The following is a 20,874-nucleotide window of genomic DNA, read 5'->3' on the forward strand; positions in this document are numbered from 1 at the left end:
AGGAAGAGAGAAAGAAGAGAGAGAGAAAGAAGAGAGAGAAGAAAGAGAGAGAAAGCAAGAGAGAGAGAAAGCAAGAGAGAGAGAAAGCAAGAGAGAGAAAGCAAGAGAGAGAAAGCAAGAGAGAGAGAAAGCAAGAGGAGAGAAAGAAAGAGAGAGAGAAAGAGAGAGAGAAAGAAAGAGAGAGAAAGAAGAGAGAGAAAGAAAGAGAGAGAAAGAAAGAGAGAGAAAGAAAGAGAGAGAAAGAAAGAAAGAGAGAGAAAGAAAGAGAGAGAGAAAGAGAGAGAGAAAGAGAGAGAGAGAGAAAGAAAGAGTGAGAAGAGAGAGAAACAATGAGAGTGAGGAGAGAAAGAAAGAGAGAAAGAAAGAGAAAGAAAGAGAGAGAAAAGCAAGAAAGAGAGAGAAAGCAAGAAAGAGAGAAAGAGAGAGAGAGAGAAGAAAGAAAGAGAGAAAGAAAGCAGATAGAGAGAAAGCAAGAAAGAGAGAAGAAAGAGAGAGAAAGAGAGAGAAGAAAGAAGAAAGAGAAAGAGAAAGCAAGAAGAGAGAGAAAGAAAGAGAGAGAAGAAAGAGAGAGAAAGAAAGAGAGAAAGAAAGAGAGAGAGAAAGAAAGAGAGAAGAAAGAAAGAGGAGAGAAAGAAAGAAAGAGAGATAGAGAGAAAGCAAGAAGAAAAAGAAAGAGAGAGAAAGAGAGAGAAAGAAAGAAAGAGAGAAAGAAAGACAGAGAGAAAGAACGAGGGAGAAGAAGAGAGAAAGAAAGAGAGAGAGAAAGCAAGAAAGAGAAAGAGAGAGAGAAAGAAGAGAGAGAGAAAGAAAGAGAGAGAGAAAGAAAGAAGAGAAGAGAGAAGAAAGAAAGAGAGAGAGAGAAAGAAAGAGAGAGAGAAAGAAAGGGAGAGAGAGAAAGAAAGAGAGAGAGATAGAAAGAGAGAGAGATAGAGAGAGAGAGAGAGAGAGAGAGAAAGAAAGAGAAGCAAGAAAGAGAGAGAGAAAGAAAAAAAGGAGAGAGAGAGAGAAAGCAAGAAGAGAAAAGAAAGAGAGAGAGAAAGAAAGAGAGAAAGTGAGACAGAGAAAGAGAGAGAGAGAAAGAAAGAGAGAAAGAAAGAGAGAGAGAAAGAAAGAGAGAGAGAAAGAAAGAGAGAGAGAAAGAAAGAGAGAGAGAAAGAAAAGAGAGAGAGAAAGAAAGAGAGAGAGAAAGAAAGAGAGAGAGAGAAGAAAGAGAGAGAGAAAGAAAGAGAGAGAGAGAAAGCAAGAGAGAGAGAAAGCAAGAGAGAGAGAAAGAAAGAGAGAGAGAAAGAAGAGAGAGAGAAAGGGAGAAAGAAAGAAAAGAAAAAAAAAAAGAAAAATGAAAGAAAAAAGAAAGAAAGAAAAAGAGACACATACATAGAGAGAGCAAGAGACATCTGTGGACAGAAATCACAGTTAACATTTCAGGTCAAGTGACCCTTCCTCAGAACTGGCCTCAGAATTGGCCATATCAATGACACCTACAGCTGTAACATGATGTTCCAACACCTGTACTCAATGGTCTGAGCAATGAAGGCAAGTGTGCTAAATACCTTCTTCACTACCCCGTGTACCTGTGACGCCACTTTCAAGCAACTATGTACCTGCAAGCCTAGATCTTTCTATTCAACAACACTCACCAGTCACTACCATTAACATTGTAAATCCTGCCCTGTTTGTCTTACCAAAATGCAACAGATCATCTATGTTCAAAAGCAATCATTCAGTCATCATTTGACATGAATTGAAATCATGCAAATCTCAAGCAACAATATGTGCAATCAATTAAGTGCACAGAGAGTATTCAATTTTTATCAAAAACAATCAAGGAGCTTTCTGGGGAAAAACAATTTCTGTGGATTACTGCAAAATTGACCAAATTTCAAGAAAATTAAATTTTCTAAGCCATAGCTGAAGTTTAAAGATTGTAGAGCATAGGATCTGTGCACAAATCACAGGCGGAATGGTGCATTAAACAAATTTGAGCAAATTTTCAAACAGATCCCAAGTAATCCCATAACATAGGCACAGAGGCATTAATTCATGATCCATTATATATGTCTGCCCATTATTAGCCTGACTTTCATTGCAAGTCCCTTCCCACTCCTGCAGACTACTAATCTCTATTTTATTTTTTTTTTCCGGTGAGTGCACATGTTCTGTTAATGAGAATTCATTCTAGGGGCACTTTCATGGTTTTATTTTTCTTTAAGTACTATTTACTCGATGAAATACTTAAGTATTTGACTCAAGAATACATTTGGTATTGCCTGAACTAATATATTTATAATGCTCCACATTATAAAAATAATAAGATACTTTTATAATCCAATCATTTTTAAATTATTATTTCTGTACTTACTAGTCTTTTTGTAAATTTATCTGGGCGGTGCAAACTGAGCATGACCCGCACCTGCACCCCCTAGATTGCAGCATCTCCCCTCAACCCTACAGATTGTGGATCCCTCACGCTTGCCCCTCCCCCCCCCCTTCCTTCCTCTTATCCTTCCCTCTAGGAGTCAAGCCAATCTGAGGGATAGTTGGTCCTGAATGCTGATAATGAAAGGCAATTCCTTGGGGTGAATGAACTCCAGAGTATTCCTCATCTCACCAGCTCCCCCACTACTGCTCTGACAAAGCATCCCTTTTTTTCCCCCACTGCAGCCTTGGTCACCATGGAAGAGTCAGCGACAACAGCAGAGGTAGTGAGAATACGAGTGGATGTGGCAGCAAATTTGGAGGCAGCATTGGGCAAACAACAAGGAGATGGGAAGAAAATGATATGAAGGAAGAGTTGATGCCTCAGGTGAAATGAAATAGGCAACAGGAGTTCTTAAGGAAAGAAAAACATTTAAAGGCAGTGAGATTTATTGAGGTTTTCCATCTTAACACATAAGCTTTACTGGTGCGCCCAGGCTCACTTATATTTACTTATATTTACTTTTGAATGCTAATGATCAATTTCACTAAATTTAACAAGCTGTAATGGTTTTTGAACACTTCTACATTCTTTGATGACTCCTAAAATAGCAGGATCATGATGTTAAAAGATGCATAATTGAACACTTTTGACCACAAATGAGCATTGTTACTGTAACCAAAACTCATTGCTTGTTCTGAGAGCCACTTAAGGTAAAATATTGTGACACTTTCTGGTAGGACAGACTGGATGGAATAAGGGCCTCTGTAATCATGATTACAAAGCGAAAAACAAGTAGATGGGTAAACGATATTTTTGTTATTTTTCCAATTTAGTGCACTCTTCTAATATTGCTTTTCCTTATGTCAGCTACCTGTGTTTGGAAACCAATGTCTCATCTAAAGAAAAAAAGCCTCGTAAGCTTTTACTCAAAACAAACCAAACATTACTTTTCCAGAATTGCAAAAACAATACTAAATACTGTTATCAGTTTGTAGAATGTGATCACAGTTTAATCAATACTTTTGTAAATCAGACAGCAATCTCTAGTCATCTGCACTAATCATTAATTCACTCCATAAATGAAATGAAATAGATTCATTACAATCTTTATAAATTATAAGATCAATCTAGAGGCATGCAAAAAAAACTTTTTCTAGCAACAAATTTTCTAGCAACAAATGCAGTGAAATTCATCTCTATTCTAGTTACCTACAATTATTTAAAGCACAAATACAATTAGGAAATTTAAAAAAAAACATTTAAATCTATTTGCACAAACAGTAGTTCATTAAACACATAAAAGCATTTCACTGTTTGTTGGTAGAACAACAGCTTAATAAACAGTCAACACGGAGTCAAAAGAGGAAGCTTCAGCGCAAAAAATTACCTGGACTTCTCTGATGACATTACAGCCCAAATTGTTGATTGAAAGCCTTATAACACAAAATGCCTGTTATGCCAGAGCTATGTGGCACTGTTCCACATTGAAGACTTTTTAAAAGTCATTATTCACTCTCATGCATAGGTATGATGGGCAAAGCAAGGAATTAGCGCCCACACCAGAATGGGCAATTATGTGAATGGCAACAGATGGGAAAAATGCAGGTGCTACAATACCTGGATGGCCTTGGAAACCAGTGACTGAAAGAAAGCGTACAGCATGCAGTAAAGAACACAAATGGTATGCTCCAGTTCACAGCGAGAGGATTGGAGTGTCAGAGTAACAATATCTTGCTGCAAGTTTACAGGGCCGAAGTGACCATAAAACCATAAGATGCAGAAACAGAGTGAGACATAGATAGAACATAGAACAGTACAGCACAGAATAGGCCCTTCGGCCCACAATGTTGTGTCGAAGATTAATCCTAATCTAAAATAAAACAACCTAACCTACACACCCTTCAAATCACTGCTGTCCATGTCCATGTCCAGCAGTCGCTTAAATGTCCCTAATGATTCTGCTTCCACCATTACCGCAGGCAATGCATTCCATGCGTTCACAACTGTCTGCATAAAGAGCCTATCGCTGACGTCTCCTCTATACCTTTATCCTAACACTTTAAAACTATGACCCCTCATGGCAGTCAATCCTGCCCTGGGGAAAAGTCTCTGGCTTTTCCATGCCTCTCATTACTTTGTAGACCGCGGTCAGGTCAGCTCTCTTCCTCCTTCTCTCCAAAGAGGAAAGTCCGAGCTTAGTCAACCTCTCTTCAAAAGAGAAGCGCTCCAGTCCAGGCAGGATCCTGGTAAACCTTCTTTGTACCCTCTCCAAAGTCTCCGTATCTTTCCTATAATAGGACGACCAGAACTGGATAAAATATTCCATGTGTGGTTTCACCAGGTTTTTGTAGAGCTGCAGCAAAACCTCGCAGCTCTTAAACTCAATCCCACTGTTAATGAAAGCCAAAACACCATATGCTTTCTTAACAACCTTATCCACTTGGGTGGCAACTTTGAGGGATTTATGCACTTGAGCACCAAGATCTCGCTGTTAGTCCACACTGCCAAGACTCCTGTCTTTAATCCTATATTCAGCATTCAAGTTCGACCTTCCAAAATGCATCACTTCGCATTTACCCAGGTTAAACTCCATCTGCCAATTCTCAGCACAGCTCTGCATCGTGCTACAGCCTACAACAGCCCTCAATACTATCAACGGCACCTCCAACCTTTGTGCCATCAGCAAATTTACTAACTCACCTCTCAACCTCTTCATCCAAGTCATGTATAAAAACTACAAACAGCAGAGACCCAAGACACAGTTACTCCCTTTGCTGTTTGAATTCATGTATCGCTGGACATCAGAGTGCATGTGGGAAAATTAACAAACATTGAAATTCACAACTGATCTTGGACGAACTGTTTGGGCGAAGTTCACAGCAGAGAATCAGCTAAGTGTATGGTTTTAAGTGAGACCTACGGAAAGTCAGCAGTAGTGAGTAGAATAGGTTCTTTTTTGATTATATGCTTTTTGAGATACGTCTCTTGATTAAACATAAAATATAAGCCACAACTATTAAGTTAACCAAGGTCACTGTTTTGTAGAGGATTAAGACGGTGTTATTTTCTGGGTCTGTAGATTGTGAAGGAGTAAAAATGGTCTTTGCAATGATATGCACTTCTTGTCAGATGTGGGAGTTTAAAGAGAGTTTAAGGGTTACTGCGGATTATACCTGCAATAAATGCTGTTGGTTGAGAATCTTATCAGATCGAATGGATCTGTTGGAGAGACAGATAGAAGCAATGAGGAATTTGCAACAGCGACAGTATGTGGCAGTTATAGGGAGGGAGGAAAATCTCAGATACAATCACATAGATGGGTCAACTCCTGGAAAGGTGAGAGGTAGGCAGCTAGCGCAGAAGCCTTCTGTGGCTATACCCATTTCAAACAAGTATGCTGGTTTGGAACATGTAGGGGGTGACAGATTCTCAGGGGAACGTAGCACGAATCACCAAGTTTCTGGTATAGAGACTGGCTCTAATGCAATGAGGGGGGTACGTCGGGTTCCAAGAGATCAACTGTGTTAGGGGACTCTCTAGTCCAAGGTACAGACTGACGTTTCTGTGGCCAGCAGCGAAAAATCACAATGGTGTGTTACTTCCCTGGTACCAAGATCAAGGATGTCTCAGAGAGGGGGCAGAATGTTCTCAAGGGGGAGAGGGGCCAGCAAGAGGTCATTGTTCACATCGGAACCAACGACATTGGAAGGGAAAAGTTGAGATTCTGAAGGGAGATTAGAGAGAGTTTGGCAGGAATTAAAAAGGAGGTCCTCGAGAGTAGTAATATCTGGATTACTCATGGTGCTACGAGCTAGTGAGGGCAGGAATAGGAGGATAGAGCAGATGAATGCATGGCTGGGAGGAGCTGGTGTAAGGGAGAAGGGAGAAGGATTCACTTTTTGGACCATTGGAATCTCTTTTGGGGTAGAAGTGACCTGTACAGGAAGGACATCTTACACCTAAATTGGAAGGGGACTAATATACTGGCAGGGATATTTGCTAGATTAGATTAGATTACATTACAATGTGGAAACAGGCCCTTCGGCCCAACAAGTCCACACCGACCCGCCGAAGCGCAACCCACCCATACCCCTACATTTACCCCTTACCTAACACTACGGGCAATTTAGCATGGCCAATTCACCTGACCCTGCACATCTTTGGACTGTGGGAGGAAACCGGAGCACCCGGAGGAAACCCACGCAGACACGGGGAGAACGTGCAAACTCCACACAGTCAGTCGCCTGAGTCGGGAATTGAACCCGGGTCTCTGGCGCTGTGAGGCAACAGTGCTAACCACTGTGCCACCGTGCCGCACCGTGCTAGAGCTGCTTGGAAGGATTTAAACTAGTAAGGTGGGGAGGGGGGGGGGGGGGGGGGGGGGGGGTGGGACCCAGGGAGATGGTGAGGAAAGCTATCGATCTGAGACTGGTACAGCTGAGAACAGAAGCTAGTCAGTCAGGGCAGGCAGGGACAAGGTAGGACTAAAACATTAAACTGAATTTATTTCAATGCAAGGGGTCTAACAGGGAAGGCAGATGAACTCAGGGCATGGTTAGGAACATGGGACTGGGATATCATAGCAATTACCGAAACATGGCTCAGGTATGGACAGGACTGGCAGCTTAATATTCCAGACACAAATCCTACAGAAAGGATAGAAAGGGAGGCAAGAGAGGAGGAGGAGTGGCATTTTTCATAAGGGATAGCATTACAGCTGTGATGAGAGAGGATGTTCCTGGAAATATATCCAGGGAACTTATTTGGATGGAACTGAGAAATAAGAAAGGGGTGATCACCCTATTGGGATTGCATTATAAATCCCCCAATAGTCAGAGGGAAATTAAGAAACAAATGTATAAGGAGATCTCAGCTATCTGTAAGAATAATAGTGTTAATGGCAGGGGATTTTAACTTTCCAAACATAGACTGGCATTGCCATAGTGTTAAGGGTTTAGATGGAGAGGAATTTCTTAAGTGTGTACAAGAAAATTTTCTGATTCAGTATGTGGATGTACCTACTACAGAAGGTGCAAAGCTTGACCTACTCTTGGGAAATAAGGCAGGGCAGATGACTGAGGTGTCAGTGGGGGAGCACTTTGGGGCCAGTGACCATAATTCTATTCGTTTTAAAATAGTGATGGAAAAGAATAAACCAGATCTAAAAGTTGAAATGTTAAATTGGAGGAAGGCCAATTTTGACAGGAAGAACTTTCAAAAGCTGATCGGGGCAGATGTTCGCAGGTAAAGGGACAGCTGGAAAATGGGAAGCCTTCAGAAATGAGATAACGAGAATTCCTGCTAGAATGAAAGGGAAGGCTGGTAGGTAGAGGGAATGCTGGATGACTAAAGAAATTGAGGGTTTGGTTAAGAAAAAGAAGGAAGCATATGTCAGGTATAGACAGGATAGATCGAGTGAATCCTTAGAAGAATATAAAGAAAGTAGGAGTATACTTAAGAGGGAAATCAGGAGGGCAAAAAGGGGACATGAGATAGCTTTGGCAAATAGAGTTAAGGAGAATCCAAAGGGTTTTTACAAATACATTAACGACAAAAGGATAACTAGGGAGAAAATAGGGTCCCTCAAAGATCAGCAAGGCAGCCTTTGTTTTGGAGCCGCAGAAAATGGGGGAGATAGTAAACAAGTATTTTGCATCAGTATTTATTGTGGAAAAGGATATGGAAGATATAGGAAGAAGCGAAATAGATGGTGACACCTTGCAAAATGTCCAGATTACAGAGGAGGAAGTGCTGGATGGCTTGAAACGCATAAATGTGGATAAATCCCCAGGACCTGATCAGGTGTACCCGAGAACTCTGTGGAAAGCTAGAGAAGGGATTGCTGGGCCTCTTGCTGAGATATTTGTATCATCGATAGTCACAGGTGAGGTGCCGGAAGACTGGAGGTTGGCAAACATGGTACCACTCTTTAAGAAGGGTGGTAAGGACAAGACAGGGAACTATAGACCAGTGAGCCGGACCTCGGTGGTGGGCAAGTTTATCGAGGGAACCCTGAGGGAACCGGATATACATGTACTTGGAAAGACAAGGACTGATTAGGGATAGTCAACATGGCTTTGTGCGTGGGAAATCATGTGTCACAAACTTGATTGAGTTTTTTGAGGAAGTAACAAAGAGGATTGATGAGGGCAGAGTGGTAGATGTGATCTATATGGACTTCATTAAGGCATTCGACAAGGTTCCCCATGGGAGACTGATTAGCAAGGTTAGGTCTCACGGAATAAAGGGAGAACTAGCTATTTGGATGCAGAACTGGCTCAAAGGTAGAAGACAGAGAGTGGTGATGGAGGGTTGTTTTTCAGACTGGAGGCCTGTGACCAGTGGAGTGCCACAAGGATCGTTGCTGGGTCCACTACTTTTTGTCATTTACATAAATGATTTGGATGCGAGCATAAGAGGTACAGTTAGTAAGTTTGCAGATGACACCAAAATTGGATGTGTAGTGGACAGGGAAGATTACAACAGGATCGGGACCAGATGGGCCAATGGGCTGAGAAGTGGCAGATGGAGTTTAATTCAGATAAATGCGAGGTGCTGCATTTTGGGAAAACAAATCTTAGCAGGACTTATACACTTAATGGTAAGGTTCTAGAGAGAGTGTTGCTGAACAAAGAGACCTTGGAGTGCAGGTTCATAGCTCCTTGGAGTGCAGGTTCATAGTGGAGTCGCAGGTAGATAGGATAGTGAAGAGGGCGTTTGATATGCTTTCTTTTATTGGTCAGAGTATTGAGTACAGGAGTTGGGAGGTCATGTTGGGGCTGTACAGGACATTGGTTAGGCCACTGTTGGAATAGGTCAGGCTTATGCCCTTCTTCAGGCTTATGCCCGAAACGTCGATTCTCCTGTTCCCTGGATGCTGCCTGACCTGCTGCGCTTTTCCAGCAACACATTTCCAGCTCTGATCTCCAGCATCTGCAGACCTCACTTTCTCCACTGTTGGAATATTGCATTGCAATTCTGGTCTCCTTCCTATCAGAAAGATGTTGTGAAACTTCAAAGGTTTCAGAAAAGATTTACAAGGATGCTGCCAGGGTTGGAAGATTTGAGCTATAGGGAGAGGCTGAACAGACTGGGGCTGTTTTCCCTGGAGCGTCGGAGGCTGAGGGGTGACCTTATAGAGGTTTACAAAATTATGATAAATTAGGATAAATAGACAAAGTCTTTTCCCTGGAGTCGCGCTAGTTCAGAACTAGAGGGCATAGGTTTAGGGTGAGAGGGGAAAGATGTAAAAGACACCTAAGGGGCAACTTTTTCCACACAGAGGGTGGTATGTGTATTGAATGAGCTGCCAGAGAAAGTGGTGGAGGCTGGTACAACTGCAACATTTAAAAGGCATTTGGATGGGCATATGAATAGGAAGTGTTTGGAAGGATATGGGCCGGGTGCTGGCAGATGTGACTAGATTGGGTTGGGATATCTGGTTGGCATGGATGAGTTGAACCAAAGGGTCTATTTCCATGCTGTACATTTCTATGACTCTATAACAGAGTTTGCGGGACCCCAACCAACACTGACCTCCAGGCAGAATACTTTCCATCTACAACTGCTCTCTGCCTTCTGTCAGCCAACCAATTCTGAACCCAGAGAGGCAATTCTCCCTGTATCTCATACCTCCTGACTTCATGAATGAGCCTAATGGTAGCTAAGAATAGGAGAATTGCAAATTCAATGACAGAGTTGTAATGCCATTGGAATCATCATCCAGAGGCACGAGCTAATACTCTGGGAACATAGGCTAATGCTCTGAGAACATGCGGTCAAACAACACAATTGCAACTCGTGGATTTTAAATCCAATTTAAAAATCGGGAATACAAAGCTCAAAACTGGGAACCATGTCATTGTCACAAAAATTTATCTTATTTACCACTGATCTTTAGGGAAGCAAATCTGTCATTTCAACCTGGTCTGACTAACACATAATTTCAGATCCATAGCAATGTGGTAGACCTTTAATAGCCCTATGAAATGGCCCAGCAAACGATTCAGTTCAAGGGGAATTAGGAATGGGCATCAAATGATAGCCTTGCCAGAAACACCCATATCCAATAAAGAATAAATAATACCCTTTTTCAAAAAGGAAGAGTAAACAAGGCTAGTAGGTACAGCTCAGTTACTTCAAATTTAATGGTGGAGAAGCTTCTGGAAGGGTGAATTGAGGAAAACACTCGGTAAATGGGGGTTAATTAATGAAAGACTTGTTAAAGGCCAATAGTAAATAAATAACTTGGAGTTTTTTTTGATGAAGTTAAACTCTCAGGACAAGAAAAATTGTTTCTCAGCATCTAACTTGTCAAGTCTTCTTAGAATAATTTGTTTCAGTGAAATAACCAGTGCAGATTAGATTCCCTACAGTGTGGAAACAGGCCATTCGGCCCAACAAGTCCACACCGACCCTCCGAAGAATAACCCACCCAGTCCCATTTCCCTCTGACTAATGCACCTAACACTATGGGCAATTTATGAAGAGAAAATGAGGTCTGCAGATGCTGGAGATCAGAGATGGAAATGTGTTGCTGGAGAAGCGCAGCAGGTCAGGCAGCATCTAGGGAACAGGAGAATCGACGTTTCGGGCATTATTCCTGAAGAAGGGCTAATGCCCGAAACGTCGATTCTCCTGTTCCCTAGATGCTGCCTGACCTGCTGCGCTTCTCCAGCAACACATTTCCAACTATGGGCAATTTAGCATGGCCAATTCACTTGACCTGCACATCTTTGGACTGTGGGGGGAAACCGGAGCACCCGGAGGAAACCCACGCAGACACAGGGAAAATGTGCAAACTCCGCACAGACAGTCGCCAGAGGCTGGAATTGAACCTGGGACCCTGGTTTTGTGAGGCAGCAGTGATAACCACCGAACCACCTTTTCAAACATTTTTGGAATAATCTCTGGCTTGGCACCATATTGAAGGCCTTCTAAAAATCCAAATATGCTTCACCTACCACTTCCACTTACCTACACTGTTACAATGTTTAAAAAATTCCAGTGTTTGTTTAATGTTTTTGTTTTCATAGAACCATTTGATTCTGCCTAATCACGATTTTCCAAGTATGCTGTTACTACATCACGAATAACAGATTCCAGTCTTTAATAATAAGTTCTTTTCTTATTACTTCTTTTCCCCTTTTTCTGCTTTTCTTTCTTTCCAAAAATATCCAGATGTCATTTCTTGCATCTCTTTGTTACTGATCCATCTCTAAAAATTGATGTCATCTATTTCCTACTTACCTTTCTTTTGTAAAACACACTTTTTACAAGTTTGCTTACAAGCATTGTCTGATTTTAGACAGCTTTTAGTCTTCCTTAGCTCCATTTCTTTGTTTTGTGTCAGTGCTTCGAGCTCACTAATTTTACTATTTGCATTCACATAAGCATAAATAATTTCTTCAATATGTTTTCTACCTCTTTCCTAATTATCTAAGTTTAGTGTTTGCCTCACTCCATTTTATGGCAGATTAGATTAAGTCATTTCCCAATATTTTAGGTCACTATCTGCAAAATATGCAACATCATTGCTTGCCCCTTCCCAAACACATCTCTTTCCTAGTATTGGCCCTTCATGCTTCCTATATTTTCATAATCAGTCATGGTGTCATTTTAAGTGGAATCAAAATGGTTATAATGAATTATAATCTATCCAAAGAATCTATCCATACAATCTAATTTAATTATCCAAAACATTGGAGCTCAGCCTTTTGAACATTGGACACTGAACATAACCGAAGATATGTGCCAGGACCCTGTGGAAGTCCTGACAAATGGACAGATATATGAATTGTGCAGGGAGTTTAAAATTCCAATGGGCCTGCTGCTCTGAACTCTCTGCAAATGTCTTCAACTCTTAGCTTGACTTACCTGGATTATTACGCAGAAATAAGGGCAAATTAAAATCTGCTCTTACACCTCAACCATTCCAAAACTGCCTCCCCTCACCACTCACACCTCCAATCAACTTTCCTGACCTTATCCAAACTACCCCAGCCTGCCCACACAATTACTTCCCAACCTGACCTGAGTATACCCAACTCATCTGCACCCTTCCCCTAACACCTGACTAGCCCCTTGTCCCTGACACAACAACCCACTCCTACCCAAATGGCCCTTCATTCACCTGAACAATCTCCCAGTAATTTACACAAGCACTCTCGAACACTCTTTAAAAGGTCCAGTTTTTTCATCTTACTAGACGGAATAAGACAGCCAACGCCATTGGAGGGGGATGATTTGCTTTGCCCCCAAATTTACTCCACTCCATCAGAGTTCTGGGGGGATGGGGAAGGGTCTTTACCTTGTGCTGCACTGCGCAGTGCATTTTGGGGACAGCCTGGACAGGAAGAAATGTACTGTAGCACAGCTCAAGAGAATTATTGCTTGAAGAAACAATGCCAGAACTCAAAAAATTCAGGTCACTAAATTTTAAAGCAGTATATATATATAGACTGAATGAGTTGAGTAGGTGGAAATAAAACACTGCAACTACTACATAACTCTTTGCCAACCAAATAATTTACACCCAAAATGCAACAAATTTTCTCTCGTGTATTTCCACTACTTCTGGCATTCATTCTTCATGCTGTTGCTGTTAATTCAAATGATCTTTATGTTTCTTCTACTTCCTTCTTAGCTAAAAAGACACATTCACATTCAAATACTTACATGGACGCAGACACTATTTTATTTCATGCTTTCATACTTCATATTCATACTTTTGGCTTAAATATTTGTGGATTATCTCCAAATGCAATCATCTACTTCCAGATTCCCAACACAGCAGATAGATTATGCCATTCCTCAATAGCTTAAGCAAGTCTTTCATATCAGCAGAGAATTTCTCCTGTCATAAACTAAATCAATCCTTAACAATAATACAATTTGGTTGTACATTTCAAATTTCTTGTGTTGCGCTTTTCTATGGTGCTTCCTTTTAGCACGTTTGTACCTTTCAAAATCTTCTTTATGTTTTTCCACTTTCCTTGTGACTTAGAACCAAACAAGAGGCTCACCTTGCATCACACTTAATAAAACAATAAAATCAGGTTGTGTGAACAAGTTTGTATTATTCAGTCTCTAGGTTTGTAATGTGTCTAATATAGAATATTTCCAGCAAATCACTGAATTTAGTTAAGCATACACATCCCTCTATTGACTTTATCTGTTTCCAACATTTGATTATTATTCAGACCCAAAGGCCACAAAATTAAAGTCTCCCATCTAAGGAGTCCCAGGGTCAAAGATGATTCATAAAATTATGTCCAAAACCAGGAATCACAACTGGTGAGCGACAGGCCATTTAGGACTGAGATGAGAAGAGATTTCTTCACCCAGAGAGTGGGGGGCCTGTGAAATTCCTTGTCACAAAGGGGTTGAAGCATAAACATTGAATGTTTTCAAGGAGGCGTTAGATAGGGTAGGGGGAGAAAGTGAGGACAGGCTACTGAGTTGCATGATCACGCTCAAAAGTCCAAATGGTATATCTCTGCACCTTTCTTGATATGTTTCGACATGTTTCAGCTCATCTGTAGCTGAAATCCTCATTCATGCCTTGCTACCTCCAAACCCAATCACTGCAACACAATCCTGGCTGATCACCCTCATTATATCTTCAGTAAATTTCATGTCATTCAAACTCCTGTTGACATTGTTGAACTCTCAGCAATCCTTCTCCCTCTAATTTTGTTCTAGCTAATTTACAACAGCGTCAAGATTAGAGTAATGCTGTAAAAGCACAGCAGGTCAGGCAGCATCTTAGGAGCAGGAAAATCGATGTTTCGGGCAAAAGTCCTGCATCACTTTCCTGGTCCTCGGATGCTGCCTGACCTGCTGTGTTTTTCCAACACTACTTTAATCTTGACTCTAATCTCCAGCATCTGCAGTACCCACTTTCACCTAATTTACAACAGCTCCTAATTTAGCCATTCTTGGTTCAAATCCCTCCCCAGCCTTATCCGTATTTCTGTCATCTCCAATAACACAACAACCCTCCAGAATATTTGTACTCTTCTAATTCTGGCTTTGCATGATTCCCTGAGTTTAATTACTCTACATTCAGTGGTTTCACTTTCAGGATCGGACCAAAGTTCTGAATATGTACCCTGTACTTCTCACCATTTTTCTACCTTACTCCTCTCTTTTAACACACTTCTAAAACCTGCTTCTTTGGCTAAGCCTTTGGTCATCTGATTGACCACTTCCTTGTGCAATTTGATATCATGCTTTGTTTTGCAATTCTGCTGTGAAGTACTTGCATTATCTAATAAATGTTAAAAGAGCGTTAGAAATACTAGTTGTTGTTGCTACTGTTATCTAAGATTTAACTCGAATGATACCAGTGTTGCACCAATCATACATATAAATCATTGAACATCTTATCAGTTTTTAGAATTCTCCAATACGATACATTCCAGAGGAACTGGTCTTCCCGGAGAAGCTAGATAGGCTAAGATTTTTTTCCTCTAGAACATCGGAGCTGAGGAGTGACTTTACAGAGGTTTATAAAATCATGAGGGGCATGGATAAGGTGAATAGTCGAGGTCTTTTTCCCTTGGGTAGGGGAGTCCAAAACTAGAGGACATGGGTTTAAGGTGAAAAGCGAAAGATTTAAAAGGGACAACATTTTCAACACAGAATGTGGTGCATATATCGAAATGAACTGCCGGTGGAAGTAATAGATGCAGATACAGTCACAACTTTTAATAGAGATTTTGGCAGGTATTTTGATAGAAAAAGATTTAGAGGGATATGGACCAAATGCAGGCAAATAAGTCTGGTTCACTGGAGGAAACCAGGTCGATATGGATGACTTGGGCCAAAGGGTCTGTTTCTTGTTTTCTGTTTTGGATGTTATATTTTCAAATACACCATAAGAAATAAGTTAGGTTGTGGGAAGGACACCTATAATAAAACAGGCAAGATGTTTTCTTAGCAAGATCTCACATGAACTCCAAGTTCTGCTCATTTTTCATATGTGCCTTCCTTAAATTGTAATTTATTTCCTAAAATCCAACAGAAGAAAATGACAAAGTAAAGATATCCACAAATTAAACATTCACAAATAAACTTTTTTGGTGTAGATTCACCTATTAATTAATTTCAGTCTATGTTATTCCAAATGTAAGAAAGTGTCCTCAGAAGTTGAACAGAATTTCTAGGTATTTTTTTTCATTTTCAAGTGTACACTGTGGCTGTGCACCAGCTCATTTGTTTGAGTGCAGTAAACGACCTGAACTTCTGAGTCAGCTCTTTATCTTCTGAGGGAAAGAATTATAATATTGAGACACTACAAAAAGGATAATAATTACTGGGTCACTATGTTCAAATTAATGAGAACACAAGCAAACTTCTGAAAGAATTTAATAGTAATGAATTTATTTTGTAACTTCAGAAGTACTTCTTCATGGCTTGGCAATGGTTATATTTTAGAGAGCTTTAAAAAATAAGCAATATCATTCTTCATGTGAACAACTTCTATTTGCTAAATAAATATTTCACAGCTCCTCATGTAATCAGTTTCCCTAATTCAAAGCTGACAGCAACAAAACGCTAACCATCTCAAAGTGGTGCCTGTATTCTTAATTTGGAGATGCCGGTGTTGGACTGGGGTGTACAAAGTTAAAAATCACACAACACCAAGCGATAAGTTCTGCGTCTTACAACTGTGTACTCCACAACCACCTAATGAAGGAACAACACTCCGAAAGCTAGTGCTTCCAATTAAACCTGTTGGACTATGACCTAGTGTTGTGTGATTTTTAAACCCTGTAATCTTAGTCTGCTTTTCCTTCCTGGATTTTAAATCTCATTATAGTTTGCAATTCACCATGCCTTTGCCCCTCCCTATCTCTGTAGCTTCCTCCAGCCACAAAAATCTGCCAAGGTATTTGTCATTGGTCTATCTCTGACCTCTGTGGATTCCAGATTACAAGCGTCCAACCATCACCACTTGTGCTTTCAGTTGCCTCTTTCCCAAAGTCTAGTACTTCCTCCATAAACACCTTCACCTGAATACCTCATTTTCTTCCTTGGAAGGTAGCAACCCATGGAGCAGGAAAATCAACGTTTTGGGCAGGAGCACTTCATCAGGAATCCTGATGCAAGGCTCTTGCCCAAAACATTGATTTTCCTGCTCCTCGGATGCTGCCTGACATGTTGTGCTTTTCCAGCACCACTCCAATCTTGACTCTCATCTTCAGCATCTGCAGTCCTCACTTTCGCCTAGGTAGCAACCCATATCAAAGACAGCAAAAGAGGAATCAAGGATCTGCAGACCTGTTAATCTTACATCAGTATTAGAAAACATACACAAAAAATGGTTGATATTGATTTGATTGGACATAATCAGCATGGATTTGCAAATTGCATGGGATATCATGTTTAATGAACTTTTTTTGGAAGATTTTACAAAGAAAATTGATACAAGAGAGCCAATAGACATGGATTTTCAGAAGGTTTGCTAAAGTCTCCAGAGAGGTTGGTCAGAATAATGAAAGCACTAGAGACAGAAGGTAATGTGCTGGCTTGGATTAATTGGCTAGCAGTCCAAAAACAGTAAGGATAAATGGGTCATTTCCATATTGGCAGGCTGTGACTCGTGGGACTCTAAGAATCAGTAGGGGGCTCCAACTGTTCAAAATACAGTGGTCTCCCCGTAACTGCGGGGGTTCCAAGACCTACCGGGGAAGCCCAAAACTGCAGATAGGAGCAGACCCATTCATTTAAAATAGAAAATTTACCTTCCCGGAAGCCCCTGGTCCCTGGTTCTGGAATGTTCCCTGTAAATATGTTTAGGCCATGGTAAACTACAGGTAACAAATTGCAGAAAACGATTCTGTGGGTATGGGAGTATGTAGCAAAATTTGAATGTTGAGACCAAATGCAATATTTCCAAATTTAGAAATGGTAAAAAGCTGAGTGGAAACATGTGTCATGAAGATATAAAGTGCTTCAGGATGATTTGGACAAGCTTAGTGAATAAGCAAGAGCATGGCTGATGGAATATGATGTAGAAAAATGTGAGGTTATCCAGTTTGGCATACAGACTTGAAGTTAACTATTTCATCATTACCATATCAGTTGTCTCTTCAAATCTGTTCACAACTACATTCAAATGAGGCCAGAATCCAAATGGCTTGCAGGGTCAGACTTGACCACTCCACCAACTTCATAACTATTTGGGTACAAGTTCAGTTTTTGTGGGTCTTGAACACATGTCATAAGCTATTTTAAATTGGCTGCATCAAAATTTTAACTACCAGCAAGTATAATTCTAAACAACATGGAAAAAGCAATATATTCTAAAATAACAAATTCAATAGAATATATTATTTACGCCTTATACACATCACATTTACATCCACATTTTAGGGCAAACCATGCAAGGGACACAACTTCAAATATAAAAAAGATTCTGCACAGGACATGCTAGAATGTGCAAGATAAAATACCTTGCCTTTTCCTCAATTTTCAAAAAGTTGCAATATTTAAGCACCAGTCACTTTTCAGAAAACGTTGTACAGTTGTGCGCTAAATGTTGTACAGTAATACCAAAGTCTAAATTTCTCAGGTTTATTTACCTGTCGTAGTGTTCGTGCCACTAAGCTTTCAAGAACCGGTCCTCTATCTTCATGCAATAGGTGAACCTCATCTAAAATTAACAGCCTAACAATCTGAGACAAGGCTACATCACCAACACTTTTACGTGTTACAACATCCCATTTTTCAGGCGTTGTCACAAGCATCTGAAAAACAGAAAAAGACACATTCAACAATACACAGTACATGACTCAAAAATTTGTGACAAACATTTTAGTTGTATTTAAGATTTTGTGTATAACTTCTCAATAATTTTTATGAAAACAATCCAAAATGTGTTTCTATAAAGTATGAAAGTGAATAAAATAAATTACACTGTTGTGGAGCTTAAAAACAATTATTTGTTAAAATGTAAAAATCATTTTTTACCATTTTATGAAGTCTAACTAATACTAAACTATTGTGCATCAAGGCAAGATGTTTGGTAGGGGCTACTCAAGTAGAATTCAGCTGTCATTAACACTAGTAAATATACTGAAAGTATAATCAACATATAAATTTAACACTAGTCTGTATTTTAGACAACAGCTGTGCATTATTTATGCAGGAGATACATTAATCTTATGCTGTTATACTTGAAATGCTAATCATCCAAGTGGCACTGCTTTGTAGCACATGACCGATGAGTACGAACTCACTGTTTATATGCATGACATCAACACTAGATGTGAGCAAGCCATTATTGTATGCATTCTCAGCGTAAATAAACCATTAAACTTGCAAATTGACAAAGTATTACTTTCTAGCTGCCTGACTGGTAAATAGAAAAAGTTACGGTGAGGAGACTAATTACAACATAGAGAATTTTTTTGTACACTTATAAAAGATAAGAACATTAATTTTTTGATCCAGAAAGACAATGTTTTTTAAAAAAATTTTTATACTAACACAAATAAATACTAATAATTAAGCTAAAAAATGAAAATCTTATTAATAATAATAATAATAATAATAACAACAACAGCTGTAACAAAGTTCAGCAAAACAAAACAATGGCCCTCTATCATCAAGTGCAAAAGTTTATACATATTCATATGTTTGCAGTTCCTCCCTTCTGGATACCAAACCCATTTCTTAGAATTGCCATGGCTATATAAAGGCTCTTATTAATATGGCGGACAAATCTGAACCCAGATAGTCCAAAAAGGGCCGTCACATCTTACAGAAATCCTCAGTTTTATGGTGCACCACCCTCGTCAGAAAGTCCAAGGGGATATGCTCCATCACTAGCTTACACCAGCCTGCCAGCCCCAGGGGATTTTCTGACATCCACCCTAATAGAATGTTCTTTCTGGCACATGAAGTGAGGATACTGAAAAGCCTTTTTTTGTGTGCATCTAATGAAAGAGAATTAAAGCCAAGAAGAGGAGATACCACGTCCATTTCCACCTCCATCCCCAAGGCCTTATCTATTTTGCCTACCACAGCTCTCCAGTATACTCGCTGTCTATAACGGGACCAAAGACAATTAGTCAGGTGCCCATGCTCACTTTACATTTATCACAAGCGGCTGCTAATTAAATTGACTAAATTGCAGTTACCTTACAGACTGCTATTCTTAGAAAAAATGAGAACAGTGAAGGAATATTGCTATAGCCCAACAGTCATCAACACTGCCAAGGCATGGAGGGCAATGCAACAGAGCGAGGGCAATATTGCCAAAACTTCATTTTTGAAACCCATTGTTTGTATGCTGGGCTTTCAGCCAGGGATGATGGACTCTGGGTTTAAACCATGGGCTGATGTCTTTTGACCAGTTGGCTTGGAAATACGAATTGCCCAGTAGGGACCTCTTTTGGTTCTTCCAAATTAGAAATTTCATACAAAGAGACCACACTTCTAACTGATCCTTATAGGCCGACATAGAAAAGAGGGTGTTGTGAGGGTATATTATTTGTTAGCAATGCTTATCATCAATTAGGAGAGGGCTCCTCGGACAAGACCGAACGGCTTTTCGATATGGGAGAGGGAGTGGGATGTTGAGATATCTTCTGAAATATGGGAGGACATCTGGGAAAATGCAAGAAGGATCTTGATTTGCAACAGGACCCACGCTTTGCGATTGAAGAGTCTCCACATGGTCCATCTGGCCCCAAAGCACCTCGCTAAATTTAAAGTGGGAGCATCTCCAAAAATTTTAAATTTAAAATGAAAAATAATTAGAAATGATGAACAATCATTCAGCAGCTTTCTGAATTACACATGTAAAATGAAAAAAATCAATATGCAACCAATTACATAGACAGCAGAATTCAAAAGGCAGATGTCCAGCATTTTCTCCAGGGCAATAGAGATGGACAATAAAATATTGGCCTGCAAGCGATGACCAGTCCCACAAGAGAACTAAATATTTCTTTGTAATTTAGCTTTCTTTACTCACAGAAAAACTTTGGATCAAATATGAAACATCTCTTAATTGTATCACTGCCCCCCAGATACAACCGTTTATGCTGTCAAAAGAATTTACATAAAATCACTGAGCTTTTCTTCGATACGAACACCTCCACCAACCAGCCCATTTCCCAAACTGTACCACAAAATTTTAAAAAAGTGCCGCATAATAAACCTCTAGAGACAAAAAAACTAATTAACTTTTATCATTTCACTCAAAGACTGCAGAGTCTTAAATACAACTTCCAACATGACAACCCATGGACAGTAAAAGTGGAAGACTGTGATCTGTTTCCATAACAACTGTATCTAGTCAGCCAGAAAATCTGCTAAAACAGATTTAATAAATCTGCATGATCACTCTATGTCACTTATATCTGTGTGGGCTCATAATGAAGAGAGGCTGGTTTCCACTTAAAAGCAATGGGTAGTGCAGTTTCCTGTACATCAATCTA

General features: G+C 40.0%; 1 protein-coding gene across 2 annotated transcripts in view; it reads right to left on the reverse strand.

The window, feature by feature from the left end:
- Window positions 1-20,874, reverse strand: part of ascc3 (activating signal cointegrator 1 complex subunit 3) — a 544,034-nt gene that overhangs the window by 397,953 nt on the left and 125,207 nt on the right. For both annotated transcript variants that reach the window (XM_043687007.2, XM_043687008.2), the window contains exon 11: window positions 18,010-18,174. In XM_043687007.2, coding sequence (XP_043542942.2) covers window positions 18,010-18,174 — 165 coding nt within the window. The remainder of the gene's footprint in view (window positions 1-18,009; window positions 18,175-20,874) is intronic.

Source organism: Chiloscyllium plagiosum, unplaced genomic scaffold (genome assembly GCF_037043375.1).
Source record: "Chiloscyllium plagiosum isolate Xiang-an unplaced genomic scaffold, Cpla_swu_hap1 HiC_scaffold_3, whole genome shotgun sequence".
Classification (NCBI taxonomy): Eukaryota; Metazoa; Chordata; class Chondrichthyes; order Orectolobiformes; family Hemiscylliidae; genus Chiloscyllium; species Chiloscyllium plagiosum.